The 26,916-nt window shown below is 40.2% G+C and overlaps 1 protein-coding gene across 1 annotated transcript in view; it reads right to left on the bottom strand.

Annotated features, from left to right (window-relative positions):
• MED12L (mediator complex subunit 12L) overlaps positions 1-26,916 on the bottom strand; it is a 312,365-nt gene that overhangs the window by 34,923 nt on the left and 250,526 nt on the right. The window contains exons 28-38 of the mRNA XM_054039474.1: positions 21,249-21,323; positions 20,940-21,130; positions 20,436-20,597; positions 15,804-15,915; positions 14,414-14,503; positions 12,760-12,869; positions 12,045-12,180; positions 11,495-11,656; positions 9,439-9,801; positions 6,984-7,140; positions 1,760-1,971 (exon numbers count right to left, since the gene is read on the bottom strand). Coding sequence (XP_053895449.1) covers positions 1,760-1,971; positions 6,984-7,140; positions 9,439-9,801; positions 11,495-11,656; positions 12,045-12,180; positions 12,760-12,869; positions 14,414-14,503; positions 15,804-15,915; positions 20,436-20,597; positions 20,940-21,130; positions 21,249-21,323 — 1,770 coding nt within the window. The remainder of the gene's footprint in view (positions 1-1,759; positions 1,972-6,983; positions 7,141-9,438; positions 9,802-11,494; positions 11,657-12,044; positions 12,181-12,759; positions 12,870-14,413; positions 14,504-15,803; positions 15,916-20,435; positions 20,598-20,939; positions 21,131-21,248; positions 21,324-26,916) is intronic.

The raw sequence follows: 26,916 nt of genomic DNA, 5'->3' as shown, positions 1-26,916 counted from the left end.
TATTTGTGTATTTATTGTGTATATTGTACATCAGGAGCTGCTGTTCATCCATTATTCTGGGCCAATGATGAACACATCCACAGTCCCTTGCACGAATGACAAACGTACCATTTTACAAAGGCAGATTGGCAAGAACATATTTCCTAGAAAAAAGTACTACTCCCTAGGAGCACAAAGCCAATAAAAAAAAGCATGGCTTGAGGCTCAACTGTATATTTGTTGGTGCCAAGGATTTACTTACAGGAAAGATGAAGTTTTTGTTCCAAGAATGTCCAAGAAGCAGATTTTGAAAGATTTTAAAACACAATCAGCAGTAAGGGCTCGATGTGAAAGGGCAGGGCAACAAATCACGCAAGTTCTATATATGAATTTTCCGTAACAGGGATCTGGAAGCCAATTTTATTTTAAAAACTGTTCTTTAGCTCTGATTAAGCCATCAGCTTTAGGAGGGACCTGCAGCAATTTCCAGGAAACTAGGTTCAAGTCAGAGAGAGTCCTGTGGCACCTTTAAGACCAACAGATGTATTGGAGCATAAGCTTTCGTAGGTTCAAGTCGTGCACCTCCCACATACTTACATAGAATATAAGAGTGGTTTTGTGTATAACATTTGTTCATTGCTCTCTATGTAACATGTTAGTAAGTGAATGAAACACCAGAAATTTTTAGTGTGTGTTGTGTATGGGGGGGTTGGGGGGGGGGGAGAGAGAGAAATACTCCCCCATGTGAGAGAATGGCTCCCCCAGGAGATTATGGAATTATTAAATGTAATTAACATCGTAATTAAACAGCAGAAACAGAGCAAATTTGGTTTACCCAGTCTGGCAGTATATTGGATCATGCAGCATAAATGTGCATTTTTTTTTTTCAGATTCTCACATTGAGGGAATTTAGAAACAGTCTAAGGTTATAAGCTTTTTAAAAATTATATGTGGCGCCAAGAACAATAAAAAGTCTGTTGTATTCTCCTAAAATACACTGTAATATTGACAATACCAGTATGAAGATTCGTAGGAGCCTTCTATTTCAAATTCAGTCTCAGGGTTACAGGAAAGGCATAAACGATGTTAGAAGCTGAACTGCAACTTACCACATTTGCACAACAAAATGACTAACGTGTGGGAGGGTCCTAGAGCTCAGGCTCTAGCCCAAGCCTGAATGTCTACACCACAATGAAACACCCCCTTAGCCAGAGTCAGCTGGCGTGGGCCAGTGGTGGAATTTTAATTGCAGTGCAAGCATAGTGTCCATGAGATCTTCATCACCTGTTGAAGTTTTACGCAACACCCAGTTTTATAAGATAAGTGACACGTAACTGAGATCAGAATAGGGCCGTAGGGATTTGTAATCTCTGATAATACTTTCATTTCTGTAGTGCTTTACAAAACTTATTCAATTCTACACATGCGGTCTTTTAAAACAGGGCCTGATCCTACTTACATACATTTAAAATATCAGTATACTCATTAAACAGATTAGCAGAGGGAAGTTAAAGGACATTAAGCGGTAGAAGACCAGCCAATGATTTCATGAGATTTGCAGTAAAATTAAAAAGGACACACAGACAAAGCAGTTGGTTTGGCAAATAAAGTTTAAAGAATAAATGGCCCTGGTGGAATAGGACTTAGAGTACATGGACCTGCTCTGTGGCCGTAAACTGAGATCAAAATAACCTCAGATGGCTCATAGGCTACATGCAATTAACTATAATACAAGCTGAAAGAAAAGCCTCCCTCTCCATATTTTGGGGTTTGAACAAACCTGTTGGAAAGGTCTTGTTTGGGCTTGCTGCCTGAGTAGCCGCTGTTGCTGCTGCTGCTGCAGGAGTTTCATCTGGAGCAGCTGCTGCTGAGACGTAATTGCATGTATGGAGGGTGGTTGCATCATGGTGCCAGAACGCCTCTGTAGCATGTTAGATAAGGCTTGTTTTGTGTTTGTTGGAACAAAAGAGCCTGTAGGATCCAATCTGGAACCTAAAAAACATAAAATATAAATGTTTTCCCTGTCTTTTAAAGCAAAAGGGCTGACAGATCACTGTTAATCTGCCTATTCTACTGCATATCAAATACAAATAACTTATGGTAAGAGGTCTGTCTCTTTAAAGGCAGAGAATTGGATTGAGATTAACATTCCCAGCCAGAACAATTAACAGGCAAGCACGTTTTACAAAAAAAGAGCAGAGCACCTTTAAAATAGAGCTTTACTGGAAGTCTATCCATTTTTCTAGGTTCTAATAATGGAGCTGGTGCCCAAAACTGTAATATCTGAGTGCCTCAGATGTGAAGGTGAGAGAGGAGACAATTACTGTGTCCAAACACGTTCAAAATAACTGTTCAAATTACAAAAGTTTGACACCGGAAAAATGGAAACTAAAGTGCTTGCCCAAAGCAATCAATACAATCCTGAATGGATTTGGGAAACATACAAAGGTCATTTAATAAGAGACCATCAGAACCTTTTGAGGAGTACATCGGTGGAAATACCTTTCTAGGAAATGTTTCAGAGGGGCAGATCACAGTAAACGGTCCTAAATTCTAGGCCCTTATGATGGTGTGCTTGCCCCACACTTGCCTGGAATAGGTCAATGTAGGCGAGGTGGGTGGGGTTGCAAGTGCTTTGGAGGATAGGATTAAAATTCAAAATGATCTGGACAAACTGGAGAAATGGACAGAATGAAATTCAATACAGACAAATCTAAAGTACTCAACTTAGGAAGGAACAATCAGTTGCACATAGAAAATCGGAAATGACTGCCTAGGAATGAGTACTGTGGAAAGGGATCTGGGAGTCTCAGTGGCCCGCAAGCTAAATATGAGTTAACAATGTTGCAATAAAAGCAAACATCATTCTGGGCTGCATTAGCAGGAGTGCTGTAAGCAAGACAACTCTTCTGCTCTACTCCTTGCTGATTAGACCTCAACTGGACTATTGTGTCCGGTTCTAGGCACCACATTTCAGGAAAGATGTGGACAAATTGGAGAAAGTCCATAGAAAAGCAACAAAAATGATTAAAGGTCTAGAAAACATGACCTCTGAGGGAAGATTGAAAAAAAAAAGGGGGGGGGGGTTGTTTAGTCTAGAGAAGAGAAGACTGAGGGGGAACATGATAACAGTTTTCAAGTAGATAAAAGGTTGTTACAAGAAGAGAGGTATATTGTTCTCGTTAACGTCTGAGGATAGGAAAAGATGCAATGGGTTTAAATTGCAACAAAGGTGGTTTAGGGTGGACATTAGGAAAAACTTCCTGACTGTCAGGGTAGTGAAGCATTGGAATAAACTGCCTATGGAACTGTGGAATCTCCATCATTGGAGATTTTTAAGAACAGGTTAGACAAACACCTGTCAGGGATGGTCTAGATAACATTTTGTCCAGCCATGAGTGCAGAGGACTGGACTAGATGACCTCTTGAAGTTCCTTCCAGTCCTATGAGTCTATGATTAACTTATTAGGCTGCAAGCTGGGAGATATTTACATTGAGATGTGAGCCCTAATTAAGGAAAGCTCCTCTGTGGAAGAACAGGAGGGGGTTCTATAAAACCAGGGAGCTGGTAGCAGAATGAGGGCTGCAGTCAGTCTTTCTGAGATATGGGAGAGAAAGGGATTTGGACCAAAAAGGAAGCAGACCTGGAGATAGGAGTTTAGCTAGGGTGCAGAAAGTGAGCCTGGGATAGGAAAGGTAGGAAGTAGTCCAAGAGAAAGGCAGGAAGGTTTGGGATAGTACAGGCCTTGGCTGCCAGAGAGAGGCCCCTGGACTGGAACCCAGAGTAGCGGGTGGGCCTGGGTTCCTCTACCAGCCTCTACTTCTCATTGGGTAGTGATCTTGAAGACTATCTGGGATTGTTCGTCCCAGTCACTGAGGAAGTGACTTAGCCATGGCAGTGGACTTAAGGACTGCCTGGGATGCCAGGGAGGATTTGACAGAATTCTGGAAGTGGAGGACCATTATGACGTGGCCGGAAGGTTAAGCCACCAACCAACATGAGGCGCTGCAGCTCCTGTGGAGAGCGAGCGACTGCAGAGCTACAGAGCGAGATGATGAGTTGGCAAACCATGAGACAAGGGCATCAGGCTGAAAGAGCTAATCCCCAGAGTGGCCAGGAGGGGGACCCCATGAGTAGCAAACACTGTGACAGTACGATTGTAATACAAATGGATAACAATACATGTATAATTGAGGACCACCCCAGAGAAACAAGGACGACGACTCAAGACCTCCAATCCCAGAGGAAGGTTCTGAAGCATGCCATTCTGTCAAAGGGACAGGGAGAAAGAGAATGCTCTCTGGAGAAATGTAAAATATTGATTATTCCCTGTAACAACCTAAATAGTTTAGCCTGCACCTTGTACCTATTTAGATTAGCATGTGCAGAGTTTAAGCCTTACTTATGTTACGCAAACCTTTTCTTTTATTTTATATTATTTTTCCTAGTCCTATTATTAATAAATCTTGTTTTACTGAAATCCAGATGATTTTAGAATGGTCAGGAATTTCATGCAGATGGTCACAAAGAGGTAAAACAACTTTCAGCTTCTAAGAGGTGGCAGTTACGAAAGAGTGTCTGAAATCTACCCAGCTTTGGAATCTTGGTCAAAAAGGCATGGTCTAAGATGTGCTGCTTTCCTCTGGTCCACGAGATACACAGAAGATACCCAAGTTTAAGGGTCAAAGTGACAAGAGCCTACATATCATACCTGTACTATCAAAATTATGTCGTTTATGATCACTGCAAATAGAATGGCACAGAAAAATGCCTATTTGAATTATCAGGGAGATTTAGGCACAGCGGTTTATATCCCTTCTTTTTTACTCCTTGCAAATGTCCATTTTCCGAGAGGCTCCATTCCCTAAATGGTTATTGTAGATGGTCAATTTGCCACAGTGTGGAGTCTGTGTGTATGAATTAGTTCTGTACCAAAGGTTCAGCCTCGTTGTTCTCTGTGGTTTATAGCTAAGATTGTTTGTCCTCCTCCATGCTAGGCTCAGCAACACTGGTTTTAGCAACATCGGGACCCCTAGTGGGTACAGTTTTGGGTTTTGGCATTGTTGGGACCCCTAACTGGTACTGTGTGAAACCTTATAATGGGTTGAGTTAAAACCTCACTGAAATTGGTAGGTGTAAACTCCCCTTCAATTACCATAACTGTAAGCATAAGCCCCACCTAAGACAAAAGGTGTGTGACAACCCATCCAGGAGCTTGTGGTTGAGTATTCTTTTGGCTAGATGCATTGGGGGGAGGGGAGAGAGATCACATAGAAACTGAGGACAGACAAGAACAGATAGAGTCAGACAGGCTCAAGGAGCATTTGAAAGCATAGTGGCTGACCCTGGAAGAGGTTTTGGGGATCAGGGGTGCAGGCTAAAAGAGTGCTCTTGGTGCTGCAAGCAAAAGAATCTGTTTCCCGTTATTTGATTCCTTCTGCATACAGAGACACAGGACTGGGTACATTCTTTGTAAATAAACAAAATAAAAGAAAATACCAGACTCCATTTCTACTTCCAATTGGAACAACCTACTAAACCTTGAATTTTGGCTAGCCGCTCAGGCCAAAACAGGTAAGAGGAGGGTAAGCCATCATACAGGGAGAAATGACTTCATGCAAATGGAAGAAAGGGAGAGAAATACACATATAAAAGTTATGAGATTGCTTGTTTTGCATGGTATTTATATCCGTTCCATCTCCCTTCCTCCTTTTTCCACCTCTCTCTCCAAATTTCTCAACCAAAATCTAATTAGAAGGACTCTCTGTTGCTTTCTAATTAGAAGGTTTATAAATAAAAGGCCAAGAAATCTCCACAACTGTAATGCAGTAATACTAGCAGCTCTCAAGTCACACTTGCTCCAGCATTCCAGCCTCTTGACTGAGGTGGGTACAGCTGGATTGTGCCAATAGGGATAGTCTAGCAGTTTGAGATCACAGGACTGCAAGCCATGAGCTCCTGAAGACTAAAAGTGGTCTATGAATGCTAACTCCTGGCACTGAAGATGATAAAGTGATGTACTATACAACACATATTTTATCCTGAAAAATAAATAAAAAATTATCCATGACAGTTCATAAACAGAAAGTGAGTAATTTTACGACAATCTGCAAAAGAATAAGTCCATTCTACTCTGACATAATAGAGGCCAAATATCTCTTATTCTCTGTGTGCTGCCTGACATAAAATTAATGTGTGTTTATTATGAAGGAAAACTGACTTCATTTGCAGCTAACTTCATCTCCTTAATTTTTACAATTATCATCTAAGATTTTCTGGACATTTTTTACCTAGTATAAATAACTTATATTTGAATCATCAGAAAAAATATTTTATGTTTATATATTTGTAACCAAACTGACACAATTTTTATGTTGTATAATTTTCCTTCATGATGGGTAGCTATTTTTATAGCATCTAAAGATTTGCTGTATTTCCTCTTAGAGTATACAAAATATTTTCATTGGACATGGACATGAAATGAAAAACAAAATAATTTATACGAACACACACGGCAAGCAAATGCTAAAGATGCGTATTATCCCATGGCACTTATGTGCCACTTATAACGGACATTGATCAATTTATAACAAACCAAAAATCAGGATTGGACTAGTTTCAAAATATACATACATCATGACTCAAAGTAACAAGGCAAATACCATTACATTTTTTAAAATTATATTTTCTTATATCTCCCACGTTAAACTATTTATCAGCATTCTGCCAGAATTCGTCTAACACAGCTCAGTGACCTATTTGTGCCCAGTGACAAAACACAAATGTAATACATTAGTGAAGATGATCCTCAAAGTTTTTTAGTTGAGAAAGTAAAGCCTTTGTATTAAGTGAACTAAAGGATTAAAACTCAAGGCTTCAGCAGTCACATCATGTTTTGGGGAAAAAACTAAAGTAAAAATAAGATATTGCTGTTATTTCAAGAAGTAACAATCTTATTATACAACAAATAACATCTCCATTTACTTCCAAAGCCTACACATACCTGGTGGAAGGGGCTGGTTCTGAACAAAGAAACTAGGCTGTTGTGGTTGTCCCATAATGTTATAACCCCACAAGGCAGACTGGGGATGATGCATCATTTGCGAGGAAATTGGTGAATAGTTGGGAGGCACTCTGTATAAGTTGTTCTGTGGATATTCCTTGAACAAACCATAAAAAGGAATGTTACTGACATTCATACCCTACTAACTCATAAATAATGCCAGTTTTCCTACTAAATTATTTAAGGATTGGAGACTGTTCCCATTGTAGTTTACTATGCTGTAAAAAATAGACTGAGTCACAAACTATTCACAGGTAATTAAAAATGACAGCTTCTCTTAAATGCTCCATACTGTTTCATCTTATAAACAAGTATCTTCTGCATGCTGTAGTTGGCTATAGCACATCAATACAATTGATAGTGTATCAACAGATAACATGGGGAATTTAAAGTGAAACATCACAAAAGGCAAAAAAAAACCCACCTACATTAAAGTTAGCTCTATTATATCTGTATATATAACACATTCACAAGCTAGTCTTAAAGCTTACATAATACCACTACATCTGGACTATAGTATTAAAACACTGTTATTGTATAAAAAAAGGTTTCAGAAATTGTGGATTTGCCATTCAATCATGAAGTACAAGTTTTGGCCTTAGGTGAAAAAACAGATCATATAAAATAGGACCGCAGCCATGAACACCAGAGTTACAAACTGACCAGTCAACCACACACCTCATTTGGAACCAGAAGTATGCAATCAGACAGTACACAGTACAGTACTGTGTTAAACGTAAACTATTAGAAAAAGGGAAAGTTTAAAAAAAGATTTGACAAGGTAAGGAAACTGTTTCTGTGCTTGATTAATTTAAATTAAGATGGTTAAAAGCAGCATTTTTCTTCTGCATGGTAACATTTCAAAACTGTATTAAATTAATGTTCTAAACTTTTGAAAGAACAACAATGTTTTGTTCAGAGTTATGAATAACCTCTATTCTTTAGGTGTACGTAACTCTGAGGTTCTACTGTAGAAGGGTTAAGTTTGCCACATTAGAGGTTTTCTATACTGTGCATGTGCATTGGGCCTTAGTGTTTATGTGAGTCTCAGACAGCAACACCCTCCAACCACATACACAAAACACAACCTAAAACAGGAAAATTTGGTAACAAATTGCAACAAACAGCATGGAAAGTTAAAATGGCATCCATGTATTAGATTCTAGTGACCTATTTCAAGTTGTCCATGTCCCTTTAATATGAACTAGGCCTCAACCAAAGCCCAAGTTCCAAACACACACTGATATTGGGAAGTTTAGAAATGTATCCAAAATATAACTCAGGTGCTTCTCTAATGAAGCAAGGGGAAAAAAAATAACCGTGTGTGGGTATGCCTGAATAATTCAGATCCAGTCTACAGTAGAACCTCAAAGATACAAACATCAGAGTTACATACTTACCGGTCAATCGGACACCATGTGGACCCACAAGTAATCAATCAGGCTGCAGCAGAGACAAAACAAGACAACAATCCCTCCTCCCCCCTCCCCCCCCCCAAATACTGTACTGCCTCAGGGGCTCAGGGCTTCAGCCACGGGGGAGTGGGAGGGAAAGGCAAGAGGAGCTGCAGCTGCAGGGTGGGGGAGGTCAGGCTCCAAATGGCTTCTGACCCTTGGGAGCACAGGGGCCCAGGGCTCCAGCCCTGAGGCTCCATTCTTGGCTTCAGCCCTGCGGGGGATGCCGGGGGCTCAGGGCTCTAGCTACAGGGGGAATGCCAGTTTTAGCTGAAACTGAGAGCAGAGCGTGGGGAGCCCTGAACCTTGGCAACTGTTCCCCCACCCCCACCCCGGGGTGGAAGCCAGGAACAGAGGCTACCCCCCATGAGGCTAAAACCCAGAGTGGAGCTGCAGGGCTGAAGCCCCAAGCCCCAGGTTCCCCCCAGGTCTAAAGCCCTGAGCCCTGGTGCTCCCGCATGCCAGAAGCCCTGAGCCCCCTGCCCAGAGCCCTGCCATCCTGACTGTCAGAAGCCCCAACACCTCCCGCCCCCAGCCCAGAGTCCTGACCTCGCCTATCTTGTGGCTGCAGCAAACCACCCTATGGCTGAAGTCCGTAAGTCTTATTCAGGGTTATGAACATTTCAGAGTTATGAACAACCTCCATTCTTGAGGTGCCCATAACTCTGAGGTGCTACTGTAGTATGTTTCTGTAGATTTCATATTAATTTTCAAGTATTATTAATTCACAGTGCATTCCTATACATCAATCCTTTAGGCAGGCTTGTCTGGTAACATTTTGTCTTATTGCTTAATTTTTTTTTACCATTTACTCTCTTCTTAGCACTTGATCTTGCAAGTTGCTGAGCAACTTCTGTAGATAGTGAAGACAATCACACGTTCTAGCAAAAAGCCTTTAACTACCTGGTTACTTGTTTAATGCTGTACATTTAGTCACTTACATCTGCTCTTGAGTTTGATTTTGTCTTTCTTTTCCTGCCTTTTGTTTTCTTCTCTTCGTCTGTGGTAGGCTTTCCCTGATCTGACAGCTCTGCTGATTTCCTTTCTGGTTCCTGAGAAACGGGTGTAGTAGGCTCTTCCTCCTCCTCCTCTGGAGGAAGTGATAAGGGCTCGAGGTAGTAGCTTCGTGGCTTGGGCTTGGGATGTGTGTGGTATAGGAGAAGATGCTGCTGCTCCTCATACTTTATCACTTTCCTGTCAACACGAACTGTACCAAACCAAGCCCAGGAGAGTGGGGCAGGATTTTTATGACCCTCAAATAAATCCCAAGAGGACACTTTCTGTTTTGTTGATACTTGAAGACCCTGTTTCGAAATACAAAGTACAACAGCATTCTTAAAATGATATCTTAACAACAAAATAATGTGAATTACCTGAATTTGTACTATGGTTAAAACCACTATATGGATATTTTTTTCCCTCAACACAAAAACTATCATTTACATGTTTGTATGGGGATTCAACTAGCATCCAAGGCTGGCACTTGTTAGACTGAATCAAGCTACATTTTTAGTTTTGTATGTTAATAGCGGTACAGAATTTTTTGAAAATGTGCTTATTTCCCAATAAATTTCTTACGTTTCATCTATCATGCAACAGATTATCTGCACTGATTTCCAAGGAAGCTACCTTTTAAATAACAAAAATTATTAATCGCCAGATTAAGACATAGGACCAAAACACTCATTAAGTACATATATTTAAAATATGTAAAAAGTATGTAAATGTACAGCTTTCTGAGGACTACTCATCCAAGGAAACTGGTCTGCACTGTTCGTTTATGAAATGTCTGGAATAAGAAATGTGTTTCCAACATACCAGTTTCACATAATAGCACTGAGATAACTCAAGCTGCCCACTCCAGCCCCAAAAGACCCTCCTTGAAAGGAGAAATAAATGTGTATGATTTAACTTGCTTTATAGAGCAGCACTTCCCAAACGTTGAGAAGCAGAGACCACTCTCTCCCTTCAGGGAAACTAAATCAATCAATCCTTTACCTCTCTACCAAATCCCTCCAATGATTTTTAAAGGTATACCCATCTTTAGTTATATGTCTGATATGCCTTGTGGCTAGACCTTGGTGAGAGCACACTTCACTTTTTGGGAAAGGCTGTTAGTGAGGATAGATGATTGTGTCTCAGTGGGGCAACAGTTTTTCTCAGAGCTACTCTGCTAGTCACCTCCAAGGTATACATTATTTCCGTTTGGTAACATGCATATTAGAGGACAGTCAAGACCCTAGATTGTAAAATGAAGCAATACAAATTTCAAAACTAAATAGCTTAGTAATTGAACCTGAATCACAAACTCTGGGGCTTTTGTTTGTAGGAGTTCATAGTAACCTTTCATTCAATTTTAATTTGTGTGGGTTTTGTACAGCCAGTTTTATAAATGAATTAAATCAAAAATGAAGTGAAACAATCAAAACTGCTGAATTTTGCTTGGTGGTTACACAAGACTATGTAAAAACCATAGCATTTTCCATTGCTTACATATAAAACCAAATCTATCCAAGCTTCTCAAAACATTTGCAAATATCAGTGAGCTGTTCCTTGAGGATGGACTGAGTTTTCATTGGCAATGAAATCTAGAAAGTGTCACCCACTGAGTGTGAATTTTCATACAACTCAAATAAAAATGTATGTTATCTCTGTTGACATTAAAGCGTACCTGTACCAGTAAAAGGTAAATTATCTTGAAAAAGATTTTTCTAAAAGGTATTGTTCTATGAGGTTGAGAATTATCGATCTACCAAGAACATCCATTTCTCCTCTCAACTTGGTAACATTATGACCATTTTTAGAGTGATTAGGTATAGAAAGACCAGCTGTTTCTGTTTTTTAAGGAAGGTACATTAAAACAGAAGTACAGTACTTCCATAAGTTTCAGATACAGTCAGAGACTGTAAAAAATTATATCAAACTGTTTATTTGACTTTCATATGCATGAGAAAGTCATAATAAAACTGAGATGTTAAGGTAAACATTTACTCTTGCCTGTTTCTTATCTATGGAGTCAAATCCTGCAATTTTGTTTCCTTTGGTGTCAATCAAAGATCCCATTGGCTCACAGGTGATAATGTCACACGTCTGTTTTGGCAAAGGTAGCAACTGGCGAACTTTGTCAATACTTTCCGAACACTTGTCTCCTAGCTCTTTCTAACAAAAAAGAGAAGTTAAAATGTTACAATGCTTTCACAATTCAAAGACAGCAAGTTCCCAGATAAATCACTTCCTTGTACTTTTACTAAATATAATCAAGTGTTTTAGCTTGGCCTTTGTTGCACCTATAAATTGCCTTGTGCACTTCCTTTTTATTTGAACAGAACACTGAAGAGATAAACAGGATTTAAGTGAAATGCTGATTTAAAAGTCTCAAACATGGCTAAAAGTATGATGATACTCCTTCAGGGTATTGCTAGGGCACTTGTTGCTAAAATCTCTTTTCCTTTCAACCGCCCTGACAATAAAACTGATAAGATTAAAAGATGGGCCTAAAATGTGATTTAACAGGAGTGCAGTTAAAAATCAGAGGTCCAAAACTTACTTTCAACTTTTTCACTAAATTCATGTATGCCCTTTTGTTCTCTTCAGACCCCCCTTGGGATGCATTTGATAGGTCAGAGGCTAAAGTTCCATTGATGAGAACACCCAGCATATCAAGCACAGTTGTGAATAATTCACTAAGAGGTAAAGAGACAAGTATTATGTTGCATCTTGAAGAGCAATATTGACACATCTTGTTAACTCAACATTTAAAATTCTATTATGTTTATAGTAACATGATTGTCAATACATCTCAGAAATAGATTATGGTAAAGACTACAGACCCTTATTTAGGCATATGGGACCAGATTTTTCAAGCATATTGTGCATACATATGAACTCCAGGGAGCTTGTACAATCCCTGTACACATACAGGTGCATGGTCAAATATGTGCACACAAATATTTGCAAATTGGAGCCACTGTAGATTGTAACATCACATAAATTGCTGGCATAAATGGTCATTAGAAAAAATAGGACCTGATTCAGGAAAGCACTTAAGCACATGCTTAAATACATCCCTATTCAGAACAGTATTTAAGGAGGTACTTTATTTTAAATTCTTGCTTAAGTGCTGTCCCTCCTAGGAGTGCTTCCCCAAATCAGGGCTGTAACTACAATAAGCTACAATAAACACCTAAATATGACTATCTGGATTTTCATTCAAAGCATTATAGATATTAATGAATTATTGAATTATAATAAGAGTAACATACTTGTTGGTTTGCATATCGACAGTTCCTGAAGTAATTATCTGAAGCAGCAGAAGTGCCCAGTCTGTAGTCCACTGCGTGCTTCTCTGCACAGTGTCAAACATTCCACCCACCTACAGGCAAAACAAGAGAACAGAGAGAACTCAAATAATATGTTTATATCTTTGAATATTTATTAGTTACACTATATATGATGATGGCTTTTTTCTCTACTGAATAATTTATACATTAACTTGCTAAATTCTTTGGCAAAAAGACTTGATTCTCTCTGCCTCAACACAACAACACTGCACAAAAGTGCTGAAAAATGAAAGATCAGCAATATCAAATTTAACGCTCGATCCAACATCCACTGAGGTCAATGGAAAGATTCTCACTGATTTCAAAGAGTGTTGAATCATATCCCTAAAGGGTATCACTTTTCTTTGTCCAAAATTAGACTAAAAATAGTTAATGTTGCTGCTGTTGAAAGATCTGAAGGATATTATTGAGCACACGTTTGATCGATAACACTGGTTCATAGTTAGATTGGAATGGCTGAAACTAGTCTGATGCCTTTTCCATGGGAAGCACATGTTCCTCACACCCCAGTTGCTGAAGAGCTGGGACTCCATAGCCAATGCCCTGTCAATAAATCTCCTCATCAAGATTAGATTGGAGGGAGGATCGTTGTTAACTTCTGGTCTGAAGCCACATACTAGGAAGATACTTAATTAAATCTTTATTTGTTGCTTCTCTCACTATAGACACTATTTAATCTTCCTCAGTAAAGTCTAAAGATTTAAAGATCACTGTTTCCACACTGGCTTTTCCGTACAATGAATGTTCTTATTATTTGCAGACTAACAGTCCTAAGTCCCAATCATGCACCCACTGAAGTCCACATTACTTGTGACATTGACTTAAATAGGAGACGGACTGGACCTGTAGGTTGTAGAGGCGCCCAGCATTGCACCTTCTTTCTTGGCTAAAACCTGCTGCCTGATTATACCCAGCTGTTTTGTTTTATTTTGGGGCTTCCCCATTTTGTATTTACATGCTGCTTCCAAGCATTGGCTATTCTGCTGTGCTCAGCATTTATTGGGAGTTATATTAAAATAAAGAACATGCTCTTAGGCCAAGTCTCATTAACTTTTACATAGCAGTTGGCGGTCTAGGTAGAAACTGTCAAAGCTGACTTTGGAATTTAGCCATGCAGCTGCCACATGTGGCTGAATCTTCTAATTATGGTTGAGATTTTCTGAGCTTGTGACAAGTCCGTGTTTCCAAAAAAAATGTCTGTTTTATATCAAAATATAGTGACCAAATAGGTAAGGACTATGGCTTTCAGCTTTCAAAAAAATGTAGCACATCTGTGACATTCTCCAATGATATTGCAGGGAAGGGAAACAAGGAAAAGAGGGAAGAAAGGACAAGAGAAAAAAAAAAAGTTTAATCTGCTAGGGACTTTGCTATTGCTATTTGATTTTATGTAGAAGGTGCTAAGATGCCATGGTGATGGGCTGCAATACAAAACTCAATAGACAGGCAGTCAGACTTTGTTACTCTCCATCTCTCTTGCATCTTACCATCAACTGCAAACTAATTTCTGTCAATGGCTATTTTCAAATTTAGATATATAAATATGAAGGGAAATATATTCATGCATCTTTCTTACCAAATTAAGACGTAGTTGTAAGGCTTCATGCATCATCTGCCTAGCTTTAACATCATCCTGGTATCGTTCTTCCCTCCAGTTACTTAGGATCTAAGAACAACAGCCATTTGAATAAAAGTAGATTTTTCCCATTTAACTGTTAAATATTTCTACCCATCACTTCTTGATACCATCTTCTTATTTACAAAGAACTATGGAACAATTTTCTCACTTTTAATCTTCATGTCTTTATTGAACTTGGGCTTGATAATAGATGTGATACTTATTTGTTAGCTTTGACTGTGAGGCTATATCTTACTACACTTCCTTCAAAGAGAAAATAAGCAGTTTTGTCATCCAGTCTGTTAAAAGTATAATTTCCCCCAAACATCATAGCACCATGGGCTAGACACATGGAACTCAGACAGCCGCTGCTGCTCCTCCATTCTGTCCTAATGGACACCACAGATCAACAAAGACAGGATTGCATGGAAGAGGGTGCCAGTCAGAGCTTAGATGGATTTAGGTGAGAACCTATAAAAATAGTTTTAAAAAGAGAGGAGGGCCAGGGAGCAGTAGCAGAAATGGAGAAAAGCAGCATCAAGGAATGGATCAAATGAGGATGGGGAGCAAAGCCAGGGACTGGATCTGAATATGGGGGAAGGTTGCTATTATTAATTTGTATTGCGGTAGCTTCTAGAGACTGAAAACAGGTTTGAGGGCTCCATTGTACCAGACACTGTCCACACACTGATAAAAAGACAGTCTCAACCTCCATGAGCTTACAATATTGAGGGCTAGTGTGGGAATCTGGTGGGAGCAGAGGAACTGGTGTAGAAGTGGCAGGGAGGGTGTATGTGCATGTGTGTAAGTTACCTGAAAAAAGATTGCAGGGTTGCTTTGCTTTGGGGAATAGGATAATTTGGGGATACTATTTTTTTTGGTAATAATTTATCTATTTCTAATTATGCATTTACTCAAGAAAGAGACCTTTTTTCCAGAAAAATCTAAGTTTTTATTATTTTATTAACTCAGGAGACATGAAGCACTGGGAGGGATTTCCCTGTCATGAAAACAATCTACCATTGCTTCTCAGAAAAGGTCTGAAATCAGACCCTGGATTACTTACATTTTTGTTCTATTATTTTTAGAAACACTCTAAGAAAGTTATTGGTCAGTGCAAAGGGGAAAATTATTTTTAAATTGCTATTAAAGGAACATTTACTCATTCTTCTGAGCGGATAAACTAAAGTTCTCTTCATCTTTGATTCTTCTTTCATTTGATGATTCATTTCTGAAAATCAGGGTGTTGAACCTTTAGAACTTTCCCAGGTTTGCATGATCTGATACACATAAAACTGATGGCACAAATATCAAATGGAGGGTGCTCAGTATTATGTGTTTGTTTTACCTGATTAACTTGATTTTGCAGTGATGTTAGAAGCCCTTCCCGTTGCTCATCCTGTCCCTTAAGGCAAGTAAGTACCAAAGAAAGGAAAGGTTGCTGACTCAAAAGAGACATGCTTTAAAAGAGGCAAAACACATAAGATTCAATTAGTAAGGTTATTTTGATACTTCTCGTCTCCATTCCCTTCCTTCCCTATAATTTTCCCCTAAACGAAAATGCTGCTCAGATCTATCTTGGTTTCTGTTTTAGTAAGTTACAGCCTCACAAGCCAGAAATTAAACGAAGTGTAAAGCAGACAGTGTATCAAAGTGGGCCAATCCAAGCATAAAGGGACAAATCCTGAAGTCTTTACTTGGAACCTACATTTGTGGTGCTGAACCCCTCAACTCCTGGTTCAGTCAATAGGAGATGAAGAGGCACAGCACCTTGCAGGAGACACTCAAGCCTTACTCTGGAAAACATGAGCCATTTTTAATCCATGTTAACTAACCCGTGTTAAAATTCTCATGAACACACAGCAGGTGTAGTTTTAATCCATGTTAGCTGGGCAAGATAAACCCCAGACTCCTCCTGAAAGTTTACTTCATTCTGATAAAATGGATTAAAATTACACTGGCCTTGTTCTCACTAGGATTTTAACAGGTATATTTTAACTAAAACTAACTACCCAGTGTTAAAATCCTAGTGAAGACAAGGCAGTTGGAGTTTTAATCCATGTTAGTGGGTCCTGGTAAATTGTTCAGGGATTTTAACAAAGGTTAGTTAACATGAATGAAAAATATAACTTTTCCCTAGTGAAGACACAGCTGCAATAAAACTACCACTAAAGGGTATAGGTACTGTGTCAGAGTAAGAATGTCAAGACCCAGTCCAATGGGATATATATTAAGATATATTCCAACAGAAATTGACATAAATTTGGAAAGGAGAAAAAAAAAGTAAAAACAAACTTCCGCAGAGGCCTTTGCATTCATATAAATTCAATACATGCAATTATTTTACCAGTGTTTTAAGCTACGTCTGCACTATGATCTAGGGATGCGATTCTCCTGCTTGGGTATACATTAGGGTTCCCAACTTTGGTTGGACATATTCCTGGAGATTTCAGCAGATGACATAATCTTTAATGAAAGATAAATATTACATTCCTGGACACTTCAGGACAATCATAGAATATCAGGGTTGGAAGGGACCTCAGAAGGTCATCTAGGTCTAACTCCCTGCTCAGAGCAGGACCAATCCCCAGACGGTTTTTTGCCCCAGATCCCTAAATGGCCCCCTCAAGGATTGAACTCACAACCCTGGGTTTAGCAGGCCAATGCTCAAACCACTAAACTACCGCTCCCCACTGAAGGGTTGGTAACCCTAGTACATATACATGTTAGCTCTCATCAAGCTATCATGAGTATAAATAGCAGTATAGCCATGGTTGCAAGGCTATAGGCAACGGAGTACATAGTACATAGCCACCAGTTTCAGGTAGCTTTGCTATTTATACTCGTGCTAGCTCAATGACACCTAGAGAGAGTATACATATAACAAGCAGAGGAATCACATCCCTACCTCATAATGTAGGCATAGCTTTAGCTGGGTAACACTCACTGAAAGTTCTGTACACCATTATATAGCGTAAAAAGCAACAGAGAGTTGTTCTGACGAAGTGGGTATTCACCCACGAAAGCTTATGCTCCAATACATCTGTTAGTCTTAAAGGTGCCACAGGACTCTCTGTTGCTTTTTACAGATCCAGACTAACACGGCTACCCCTCTGATACTTGGCATTATATAGTGGTGTACTTAAATGTACATATTCATTTCAACATCTATGTACAACTGTTCAACAGCTGTATTTGGCATTTTTGCTCTTATAATTCAGAGGTAGCTAGAAGGGTCAGAAAAACTCCAAAGCTATAAAAAAAAAAATGCAGAAAATCTTTTCTATTGAAAGCATAAGTCAAAGTGTGATTTTGGCCAGAGTAGTGGCCCTAAGGATGGCACTGTAGCAACCCCTATTTATTCTCTCAATAACTTCCATAACACATTTGCTCAGCAGACAAGTCAAACATGGATTGTTATAATTGCTACTGTTGCCATTCAATCTGATCTGAAAAATCAAACTGCATCCTCCAACTCTTACATCACCATCACCACCGCAAATGATGATAAAAATTTTCCAATTAGGAGCTTATCTGACAATGATGATGATGAGGCAAAATAGAATTTAACACTCTCCCATAGTGGTACAGGCTGTGCCATGCAAGCACCAGTAAAAGCTCGTCTTTTTATCAAGTAAGTGTAATGCCAACAGACCCCGATCGTCGGCGGGCAGGATCAAACCAGGGACCTCAGTGCATGAGCCTCTACTGCATGAGCTAAAATCCAACTGGTTGTTAGCTAAGGCTGTAGAACAGACTCATGAATCTCTCTCTCTCTCTCACAGTGGTCTTGGTGGCACTAGAGGGGACAGAACACCACACCCAGATGGTGTGTGGGTTACATAAGCAGATATGTCTCAGACAGTATGCCTTCACTAAAGCATTGCAGGTGTAATTTCCACCTTGGATAGACATATCCACACTTGCTGTGATTGAGCTAGTGTGCTAAAAAGAGAAGCAAATCCACACTGGCATAAGTGGCAGGAGAGTCTAGCCACTCAAGTATGATCCCATCTGAAAACAAAAGGTAATACTTGGGTGGCTAGCCCCTCCCGCTGCCACGGATATACTTCTATTTTTAGTGCACTAGTGTGGGTATGTCTACCCAAGCTGGAAATTACACCTTCCAGCTTTGGTGCAGACATACTCAAAGGCACACAGAAAGAGTAGATATGATAAGACTATGGCTACATCTTCACTACGGGGGGGGGGGTCGATTTAAGATACGCAAATTCAGCTACACAAATAGCGTAGCTGAATTCGACGTATCGCAGCCGACTTACCCTGCTGTAGGGACGGCGGCAAAATCGACCTCTGCGGCTTCCCGTCGATGGCGCTTACTCCCACCTCCGCTGGTGGAGTAAGAGCGTCGATTCGGGGATCGATTGTTGCGTCCCAACGGGACACGACAAATCGATCTCTGAGAGGTCGATTTCTACCCGCCAATTCAGGCGGGTAGTGTAGACCCAGACTGAGATAGCTTTCTCTTGAGTACCTCTGGTTCCGTGCACAGGGATATCTAGGCAGAAGAAACTTCTAAGTCTTAATATGTGGATGAGAGGATCATATCAAAGGAGGCATTTACATTTTCTTTGCACTAGGAAACTTTTATGGGAAGAAAGTACTTAGACAGATTTGACTGGTTCCATCTTAACCAAAGTGGAATCTTGCTACTGAAACAGCAAATTGGCAACTGTTGGGAGATTATTTAAACTAGGAGCTCAGTAAAAACAAATAGGTACACCTCTACCCCGATATAACGCGACCCGATATAACATGAATTCGGATATAACGCGGTAAAGCAGCACTCCGGGAGGAGGGGGGGGAGCTGCGCACTCTGGTGGATCAAAGCAAGTTCGACATAATGCAGTTTCACCTATAACGCGGTAAGATTTTCTGGCTCCCGAGGACAGCGTTATATTGAGGTAAAGGTGTACTGAGGAGTACTCAAGTTAGTCAAAAAAATATGCTAAGGATGTCAATAACCTAAAGGTATCTTTGTATCCAATAAAGGGTAGGGCAGAAATTATAGCTGCATTGGAGAAGGAACCAGCTTGAGATCAGAGAGGTAAGTTTAAAAAAAAAAGTGTGTGTCAAGGACAAAGGAATTAAATAATATATGGACATGGCAAATAAAATGAAACCAAACCTACATGTCTTTATACCAACCAGTATGCCTGGCAATGAAGATGACCTTGAAATAATAGGCATCTCTGAAATATGTTGCAATGACAAAATAAAATATACTATAAATTATACAGGAAGGATAGGTTAGGTTGCAGAGGTGGGGGAATAGCACTATATCAAAATTATTCCCATAGAATCTAATGAGAACCATACAGTAGGGTCCATATGGATAAAAATGCTAAGCAATAAGAATACAGATGTTTTGATAAGGTCATACTACTGACCTCTTGATCAGGAAAAGTATGCTAAGCGCACAATGCTGAGGGAAATGAAAAAGATAACAAAATATAATGATGTTGCAATAATGGGTGACTTCAACTGCCTGCATATTTGAATAATTAAATATCACAAGTTTTAGAGAATTTGGCACCTTAAACAACTGCTTCTTGGAACAACCACACAAAAGGAGAGGTTGTTATGTAAGTTAAAGGATGTAATTAATAGCAGTATTCAGGTAATTCCTATAGTATAATGATATACAAGGGAGTAGTGCAGGTCTGGGCACAAGATTATCAATTTTTCTTAGGCAAAATTGGCAAGTTTCTGAGAGCCACCTGTGTGTGTAAATTTAGGTATGACACTGCCAAGATGCAACATTTTCACAGTAATTAAGACTGACATCTTAATGGTAACGAAAATACCCTGTGCTGGAGGGAGGCAAGAGAGGGCAGCTGTGATTTGGCGGTATTAAATATGTATCCATTTCACATCCCTTGACCGATGAGATTTGCAACAGCAAAAAGATTTCAACATGCCTTCTGAAATCGCATACAAACATTTTCAAAGGTTGTACCTTTTTTGCTTTTGTCTATCTCTCTCCTTCTTTGAGGATGATCCCAAATGCTGACCTTTCTCCAGCTCTTCTCCAGCTGCTTTGAGGACCCTACCCTGAACTGAGGTAGGCAGTTTTGCAATCAAGGGAGCCACCAACCATACGCCTCGACGTTCAGAAGAGCTAAAAGCAGAATCACAAACTTATTTCATCCAAAATCTCAATCTACTCTTCACATCACTCTCAGTCATTGTAACCAATGCAATGAGACAGATGATATAGTTTTTCTGGGATAGCTAGCATTTGCTGAGCAGCCACAAATGCTACATTCCAAAAATTCTGGGATAACACCAATGTTTACTGTAGAACAAAAGTAAAAAACCAGTAACCTTCAAGTAACATTTCCTGAACGTTCCCATTTCAAGTGCAAAAAGCCTTTATAAGTTTCAAAATTTTCATTTCATTCTATGCATTATTAACCATTATGTCAGTTAAAATAATTAAAATGGTGCTACACAAAAATACCTTAGGAATGTCTTTTTACCATTCTGTCTTGTGTTACTTGTGTCAGCATTTCCAACAGAGTTTGGATTGAAGAGGCCTATACCAGAGTTAGAAGAGTTATTGTTTAGATCAGCGGATTGCTGAAACACCTCTATTGTCGCCTTTGCAATATTATCCAACAAGCTGTTCATTTCAGCCACAGACCCAGAACCCTACAGTGAAACATAAGTAAACTAGCATATTCATGGTATGTTTGCTCATGGACTAGGTTCAAATTTTACATACTTTATTAAATATTTTATAAGTACATTAAAAGAACCAAATACTTACAGGCTCCTTCATGCACTGTTTGATCATTAGCTGGAGCTCCAACCAAGATTGCCTGAGAGTCCATTGATCTAAGTTCTGAGTAAAAATTATTAAAATGAAATATGTGTGTCAAGTTTATTGTAGAAATTTTTTAACTCTCTTAATTGGAACAATTAAAATCATGTCACTACAGTAGATTATCACACTGTTCTTTAAAACTTTGGAAGCTGTAAGTTTTTCAAAGCAATTCAAGGACCTATCAGCCCAGTTGTTATCCTTTTGCATTCTCCCTACCCCCAAAATCAGCTCATCAATATATTTAACCAGTTCAAATTTTCTGATGCAGCAAGGGCTGTTCATTACAAATTGTACTGACAAAACTATCAAAAACTGAATTCACCGACACGATGGTTTGTCATCAATGCAGACCAAATCAAGTTCAACATTATGTCACCTAAACTATAATCCCAACAGGGTTTGATCATAATTATCGATGTGAGGATGAATATGATTTGACCTTGTCCACACTGGCCAGCATCACGTTAGCTAACTCAATTCTTCACAATGGTATTCAAACATGATACAATTTTCTAGTGAAGACATGTCCAGAGAGGAAGTAGATGGTAAAACAACCCATTAGGCTTGAAATCACTGTTGTAACAAAGTAAACACAATTCTGTATACTTCTAAACATTGTCCTGTAGTTAATGTGTTCTTGGCTTTAGTACCTCCTACTATTTACATACAGTCATTTGGATGCAATGGGAATTCCTGATCTTCTTATGTATTGCATATGAAATTAACACCACAAATGTGACGTTGTGAAAGTAATCCGCTGTATCTATCCTGGAAGTGGTAATTACATGGCTAAAATCATGCTGTGAGTTATGTTTTCTAGGGGGCTCTGTAAGTGGTTATTTTCCACTATCAAATTTTATATTAGAGTAAAAAACAAGAACCTGAGTGGGTGAATAAACAATTTCCAAATCAAATCAATGCCAAAAATAAAGCCACCTCTCAACTACTGTAGATTGTTAATTGAGAGGAGATTATTTTCCCATTGACACACTGGGGCTTTACACAGGTGCAGTAATTTCCATAAGTGTTTTTCATTTATTTTCCCCACATGAACAGGGGAAACAGAACCTCGAGGTAATTCCTTTATTAGGATGGGATTTACCACCTGAAGAATGGATAGGGGGTTTGGTCCCTGTCCACTGTCTACCATGCTAATATTGTTTCTTGTTTCCATGTATTCCCTCATTTGTCTGTATCCAGCCATTGTCTTTTCTTATACATAGATTAGGAGCTCCTTGGAGCAGGGATGTTCTTTTTGTTCTGTGTTTGTACAGCTCCTAGCACAATGGGGTCCTGGTGGATGACTAGGGCTCCTAGGCACTATGGTAACACAAATAATAAATAACAAAGATATCTGGGGATTGGCTGGAGTTCAGGGCTGTGTGTGCAAAACCCTGTGCCTCTGCACTGGCTCATGTATTCTGCAACAGAGCTGTCCTGCCAGCAATGTCTCCACCCACTGCTACCCTGGAACTCACCTCAAAGACAGTACAGAGATTGTTTTTACCTAACAGTTAATACAGCCCCAGAATTGATTCACTTTTCACTGGATTCCCTGGTGATTGCTAGGATGGGGTGGGAGTGATTAGAGTAGTGCCCGGTTTCAGGGTAGCAGCCGTGTTAGTCTGTATCCTCAAAAAGAACAGGAGTACTTGTGGCACCTTAGAGACTAACAAATTTATTAGAGCATAAGCTTTCATGGGCTACAACCCACTTCTTCAGATGCATATGCATAGTCCACAAAAGCTTATGCTCTAAGGTGCCACAAGTACTCCTGTTCTCTTTTACAGTAGTGCCCCTGTCTTTTCCACAAGTAGATCCCTGACTCCTCTGGAGAACCCTCTGTGGTATTGGGCGTGGGAGGTGCGGGGGAGACATCAGACCACTTTCTCTTTTCCATAAAGGGTAGGGACTCTTTTCACATAGATCAGCTTGGTGTGACCTGGCACACATTTTGGTGTTTGGGCATATATGGAAAGCAAGGGAAGTTACACCGGATGAGTGTTTACTGTACATAATAATTCCCACATGCAGATCTGAATAATTAGGGTTTGCAGGCATGATGTGACTGCACCCTAATAGGCTATACGCTGAACTGACATGTTTCCAGACCAGGGTTCATAGAGGGTCAATCATTCTGTTGGAGGAAACAGACAGCCATCAGATATCTACAGCACAATATGCTTCTTGGAGCAACTGGTCCTGGAACCTACCAGAAGAGAGGCAATTCTTGATTTAGTCCTAAATGGAGCAAAGGATACGGTCCAAGAGGTGAATATAGCTGGACCGCTTGGTAATAATGACCATAATATGAATAAGTTTAATATCCCTATGTCAGGAAAAAACACCACAGTGGCCCAACACTGTAGCATTTAATTTCAGAAAGGGGAACTACACAAAAATGAGGAGGTTACTTAAACAGAAATTAAAGGGTACAGCGCCAAAAGTGAAATCTCTGCAAGCCGCGTGGAAACTTTTTAAAGACACCATAATAGAGGCTCAACTTAAATGTATACCCCAAATTAAAAAACACAGTAAGAGAACCAAAAAAAGAGCCACCATGGCTAAACAACAAAGTAAAAGAAGCAGTGAGAGACAAAAAGGCATCCTTTAAAAAGTGGAAATTAAATCCTAGTGAGGAAAATAGAAATGAAGGAGGAAAAACACTGGCTAATGAAATGTAAAAATACCATTAGGAAGGCCAAAAAAGAATTTGAGGAACAGTTAGCCAAAGACTCAAAAAGTAATAGCAATTTGTTTTTAAGTACATCAGAAGTGGGAAGCCTGCTAAACAACCAGTGGGGCCACAGGACGATCAAGGTGCTAAAGGAGCACTCAAGGATGATAAGGCCATTGCGGAGAAACTAAATGAATTCTTTGCATCCGTTTTCATGGCTGCAAATTAGAGGGAGATTCCCAAACCTGAGCCATTCTTTTTAGGTGACAGATCTGAGGAACTGTCCCAGATTGAGGTATCATTAGAAGAGGTTTTGGAACAAATTGATAAATTAAACAGCAATAAATTACCAGGACAAGATGGTATTCACCCAAGAGTTCTGAAGGAACTCAAATGTGAAATTGCAGAACTACTAATTGTAGTCTGTAACCTATCATTTAAATCAGCTTCTGTACCAGATGACTGGAGGATAGCTAATGTGATGCTAATTTTTAAAAAAGTGCTCCAGGGGTGATCCTGGCAATTACAGGCCTGTAAGCCTGACTTCAGTACCAGGCAAACTGGTTGAAACTATAATAAAAAACAATATTGTCAGACATATAATAGATGAACATAATTTGTTGAGGAAGAGTCAATGTGGTTTTAGTAAAGGGAAAGCATGCCTCACCAATCTACTAGAATTCTTTGAGGGGGTCAACAAGCATGTGGACCAAGGGGATCCAGTGGATATAGTGTACTTAGATTTTCAGAAAGCCTTTGACAAGATCCCTCACCAAAGGCTCTTAGGCAAAGTAAACTGCCACGGGATAAGAGGGAAGGTGTTCTCATTGATTGGTAACTGGTTAAAAGATAGGAAACAAAGGGTAGATATAAATGGTCAGTTTTCAGAATGGAGAGAGGTAAATAGTGGGGTCCCCCAGGGGTCTGTTCTGGGTCCAGTCCTATTCAACGTATTCATAAATGAGCTGGAAAAAGAGGTAAATAGTGAGGTGGCAAAATTTGCAGATGATACAAAATTACTAAAGATAGTTAAGACCCAGGCAGACTGCGAAGAGCTACAAAAGGATCTCTCAAAACGGATGACTGGGCAACAAATGTCAGATGAAATTTAATGTTGATAAATGCAAAGTAATGCACATTGGAAAGCCCAACTATACATATAAAATGATAGGGTCTAAATTAGCGGTTACCACTCAAGAAAGAGATCTTGGAGTCATTGTGGATAGTTCTCTGAAAACATCCACTCAATGTGCAGCGGCAGTCAGAAAAGCAAACAGAATGCTGGGTATACTTAAGAAAGGGATCGATAATAGGACAGAAAATATCATGTTGCCTCTATATAAATCCATGGTACGCCCACATCTTGAATACTGTCTGCAGATGTGGTTGCCCCATCTCAAAAAAGATATATTGGAATTGGAAAAGGTTCAGAAAAGGGCAACAAAAATTATTAGGGGTACAGAACGGCTTCCATATGAGGAGAGATTAATAAGACTGGGACTTTTCAGCTTGGAAAAGAGACGACTAAGGGCAGATATGATTGAGGTCTATAAAATCATGACTGGTGTAGAGAAAGTAGATAAGGAAGTGTTGTTTACTACTTCTCATAATGCAAGAACTAGGGGTCACCACATGAAATTAATAGGCAGGTTTAAAACAAATAAAAGGAAGTATTTCTTCACACAATGCACAGTCAACCTGTGGAACTCCTTGCCAGAAGGTGTTGTGAAGGCCAAGACCATAACAGGGTTCAAAAAAGAACTAGATAAATTCATGAAGGATAGGTCCATCAATGGCTATTAGCCAGGATGGGCAGGAATGGTGTCCCTATCCTCTGTTTGCCAGAAACTGGGAATGAGCGACAGGGAATGGATCACTTGATGATTACCTGTTCTGTTCATTCACTCTGGGGCACCTGGCATTGGCCACTGTCGGAAGACAGGATACTGGGCTAGATGGACCTTTGGTCTGACCCATTAGAGCCATTCTTATCTTCTTATGTAATACTTTATCATCTAAATCAGCATTTTTAAAAGTTCGTGTCGTGACCCAGTACTGGGTCACGGCATGTAAGGCACTGGATTGCTCTGATCACAGCACCACCAACCGGGCCGTTAAAAGTCCCATTGGCAGTGCTGCCCAGCTGAGGCAGGATAGTGCCTACCTGTTCCAACACTGTGCTGCACCCCGGAAGCAGCCAGCAGCAGGTCCAGTTTCTAGGCAGGGGGGCCATGGGCCTCCGCACGCTGCCCCCGCCCTGAGCACCGGCTCCGCACTCCCATTAGCCAGGAACCGGCCAATGGGATGGGAGCTGGGGGGGGTGGGGAGGGCGATGCCTGTGGGCAAGAGGCGCACGGAGCCGCTTGTGCGCCTCCGCCTAGGAGCCAGACCTGCTGCCAGCTGCTTCAGGCGCAGCCTGCCTCTGCACCCCAGCTGCGCCGCTGACTGGGAGCCACCAGAAATAAGTCCGCACCCCAATCCCCTGCCCCACCCCAAAGCCTGCATCCCCAGCCCAGAGCCCTGACTCCCTCCTGCACCCCAACCCTTTGCCCCAGACAAGACCCCCCCCCAAACCCGGAGCCCTGCCAACACCCCAAACTCCTCATCCCCAGCCCCGTTGGGTCGTGGTCATCAACAATTTTCTTCAACTGGGTCCCCAGAAAAAAAGTTTGAAAACCACTGATCTAAATTTCTGAATGCCATTAGTGCCAGCAGCAGCAGAAAAGAGGCAGGAGACTGAACTGATTGAAAAAGAGCTCTCCACACCAGGAGCTCTCTGCCAGTATTGCATACTCGTATTACTATAATGGTCAAACACTCCTAGACTAGACATGGACTAGGTCTCAAAACTCTAGCCAATATGCTTTGTGCTTCTAATAGAGGATGAAATACATAAACGGACAAACCTGGATTTGATTTTGGAGCGTACGCTTG

This window comes from Malaclemys terrapin, chromosome 9 (genome assembly GCF_027887155.1).
Source record: "Malaclemys terrapin pileata isolate rMalTer1 chromosome 9, rMalTer1.hap1, whole genome shotgun sequence".
NCBI lineage: Eukaryota > Metazoa > Chordata > Testudines > Emydidae > Malaclemys > Malaclemys terrapin.
The sequence above is the reverse complement of the archived record's forward strand: the minus strand, read 5'-3'. Positions and strand labels throughout refer to the sequence as shown.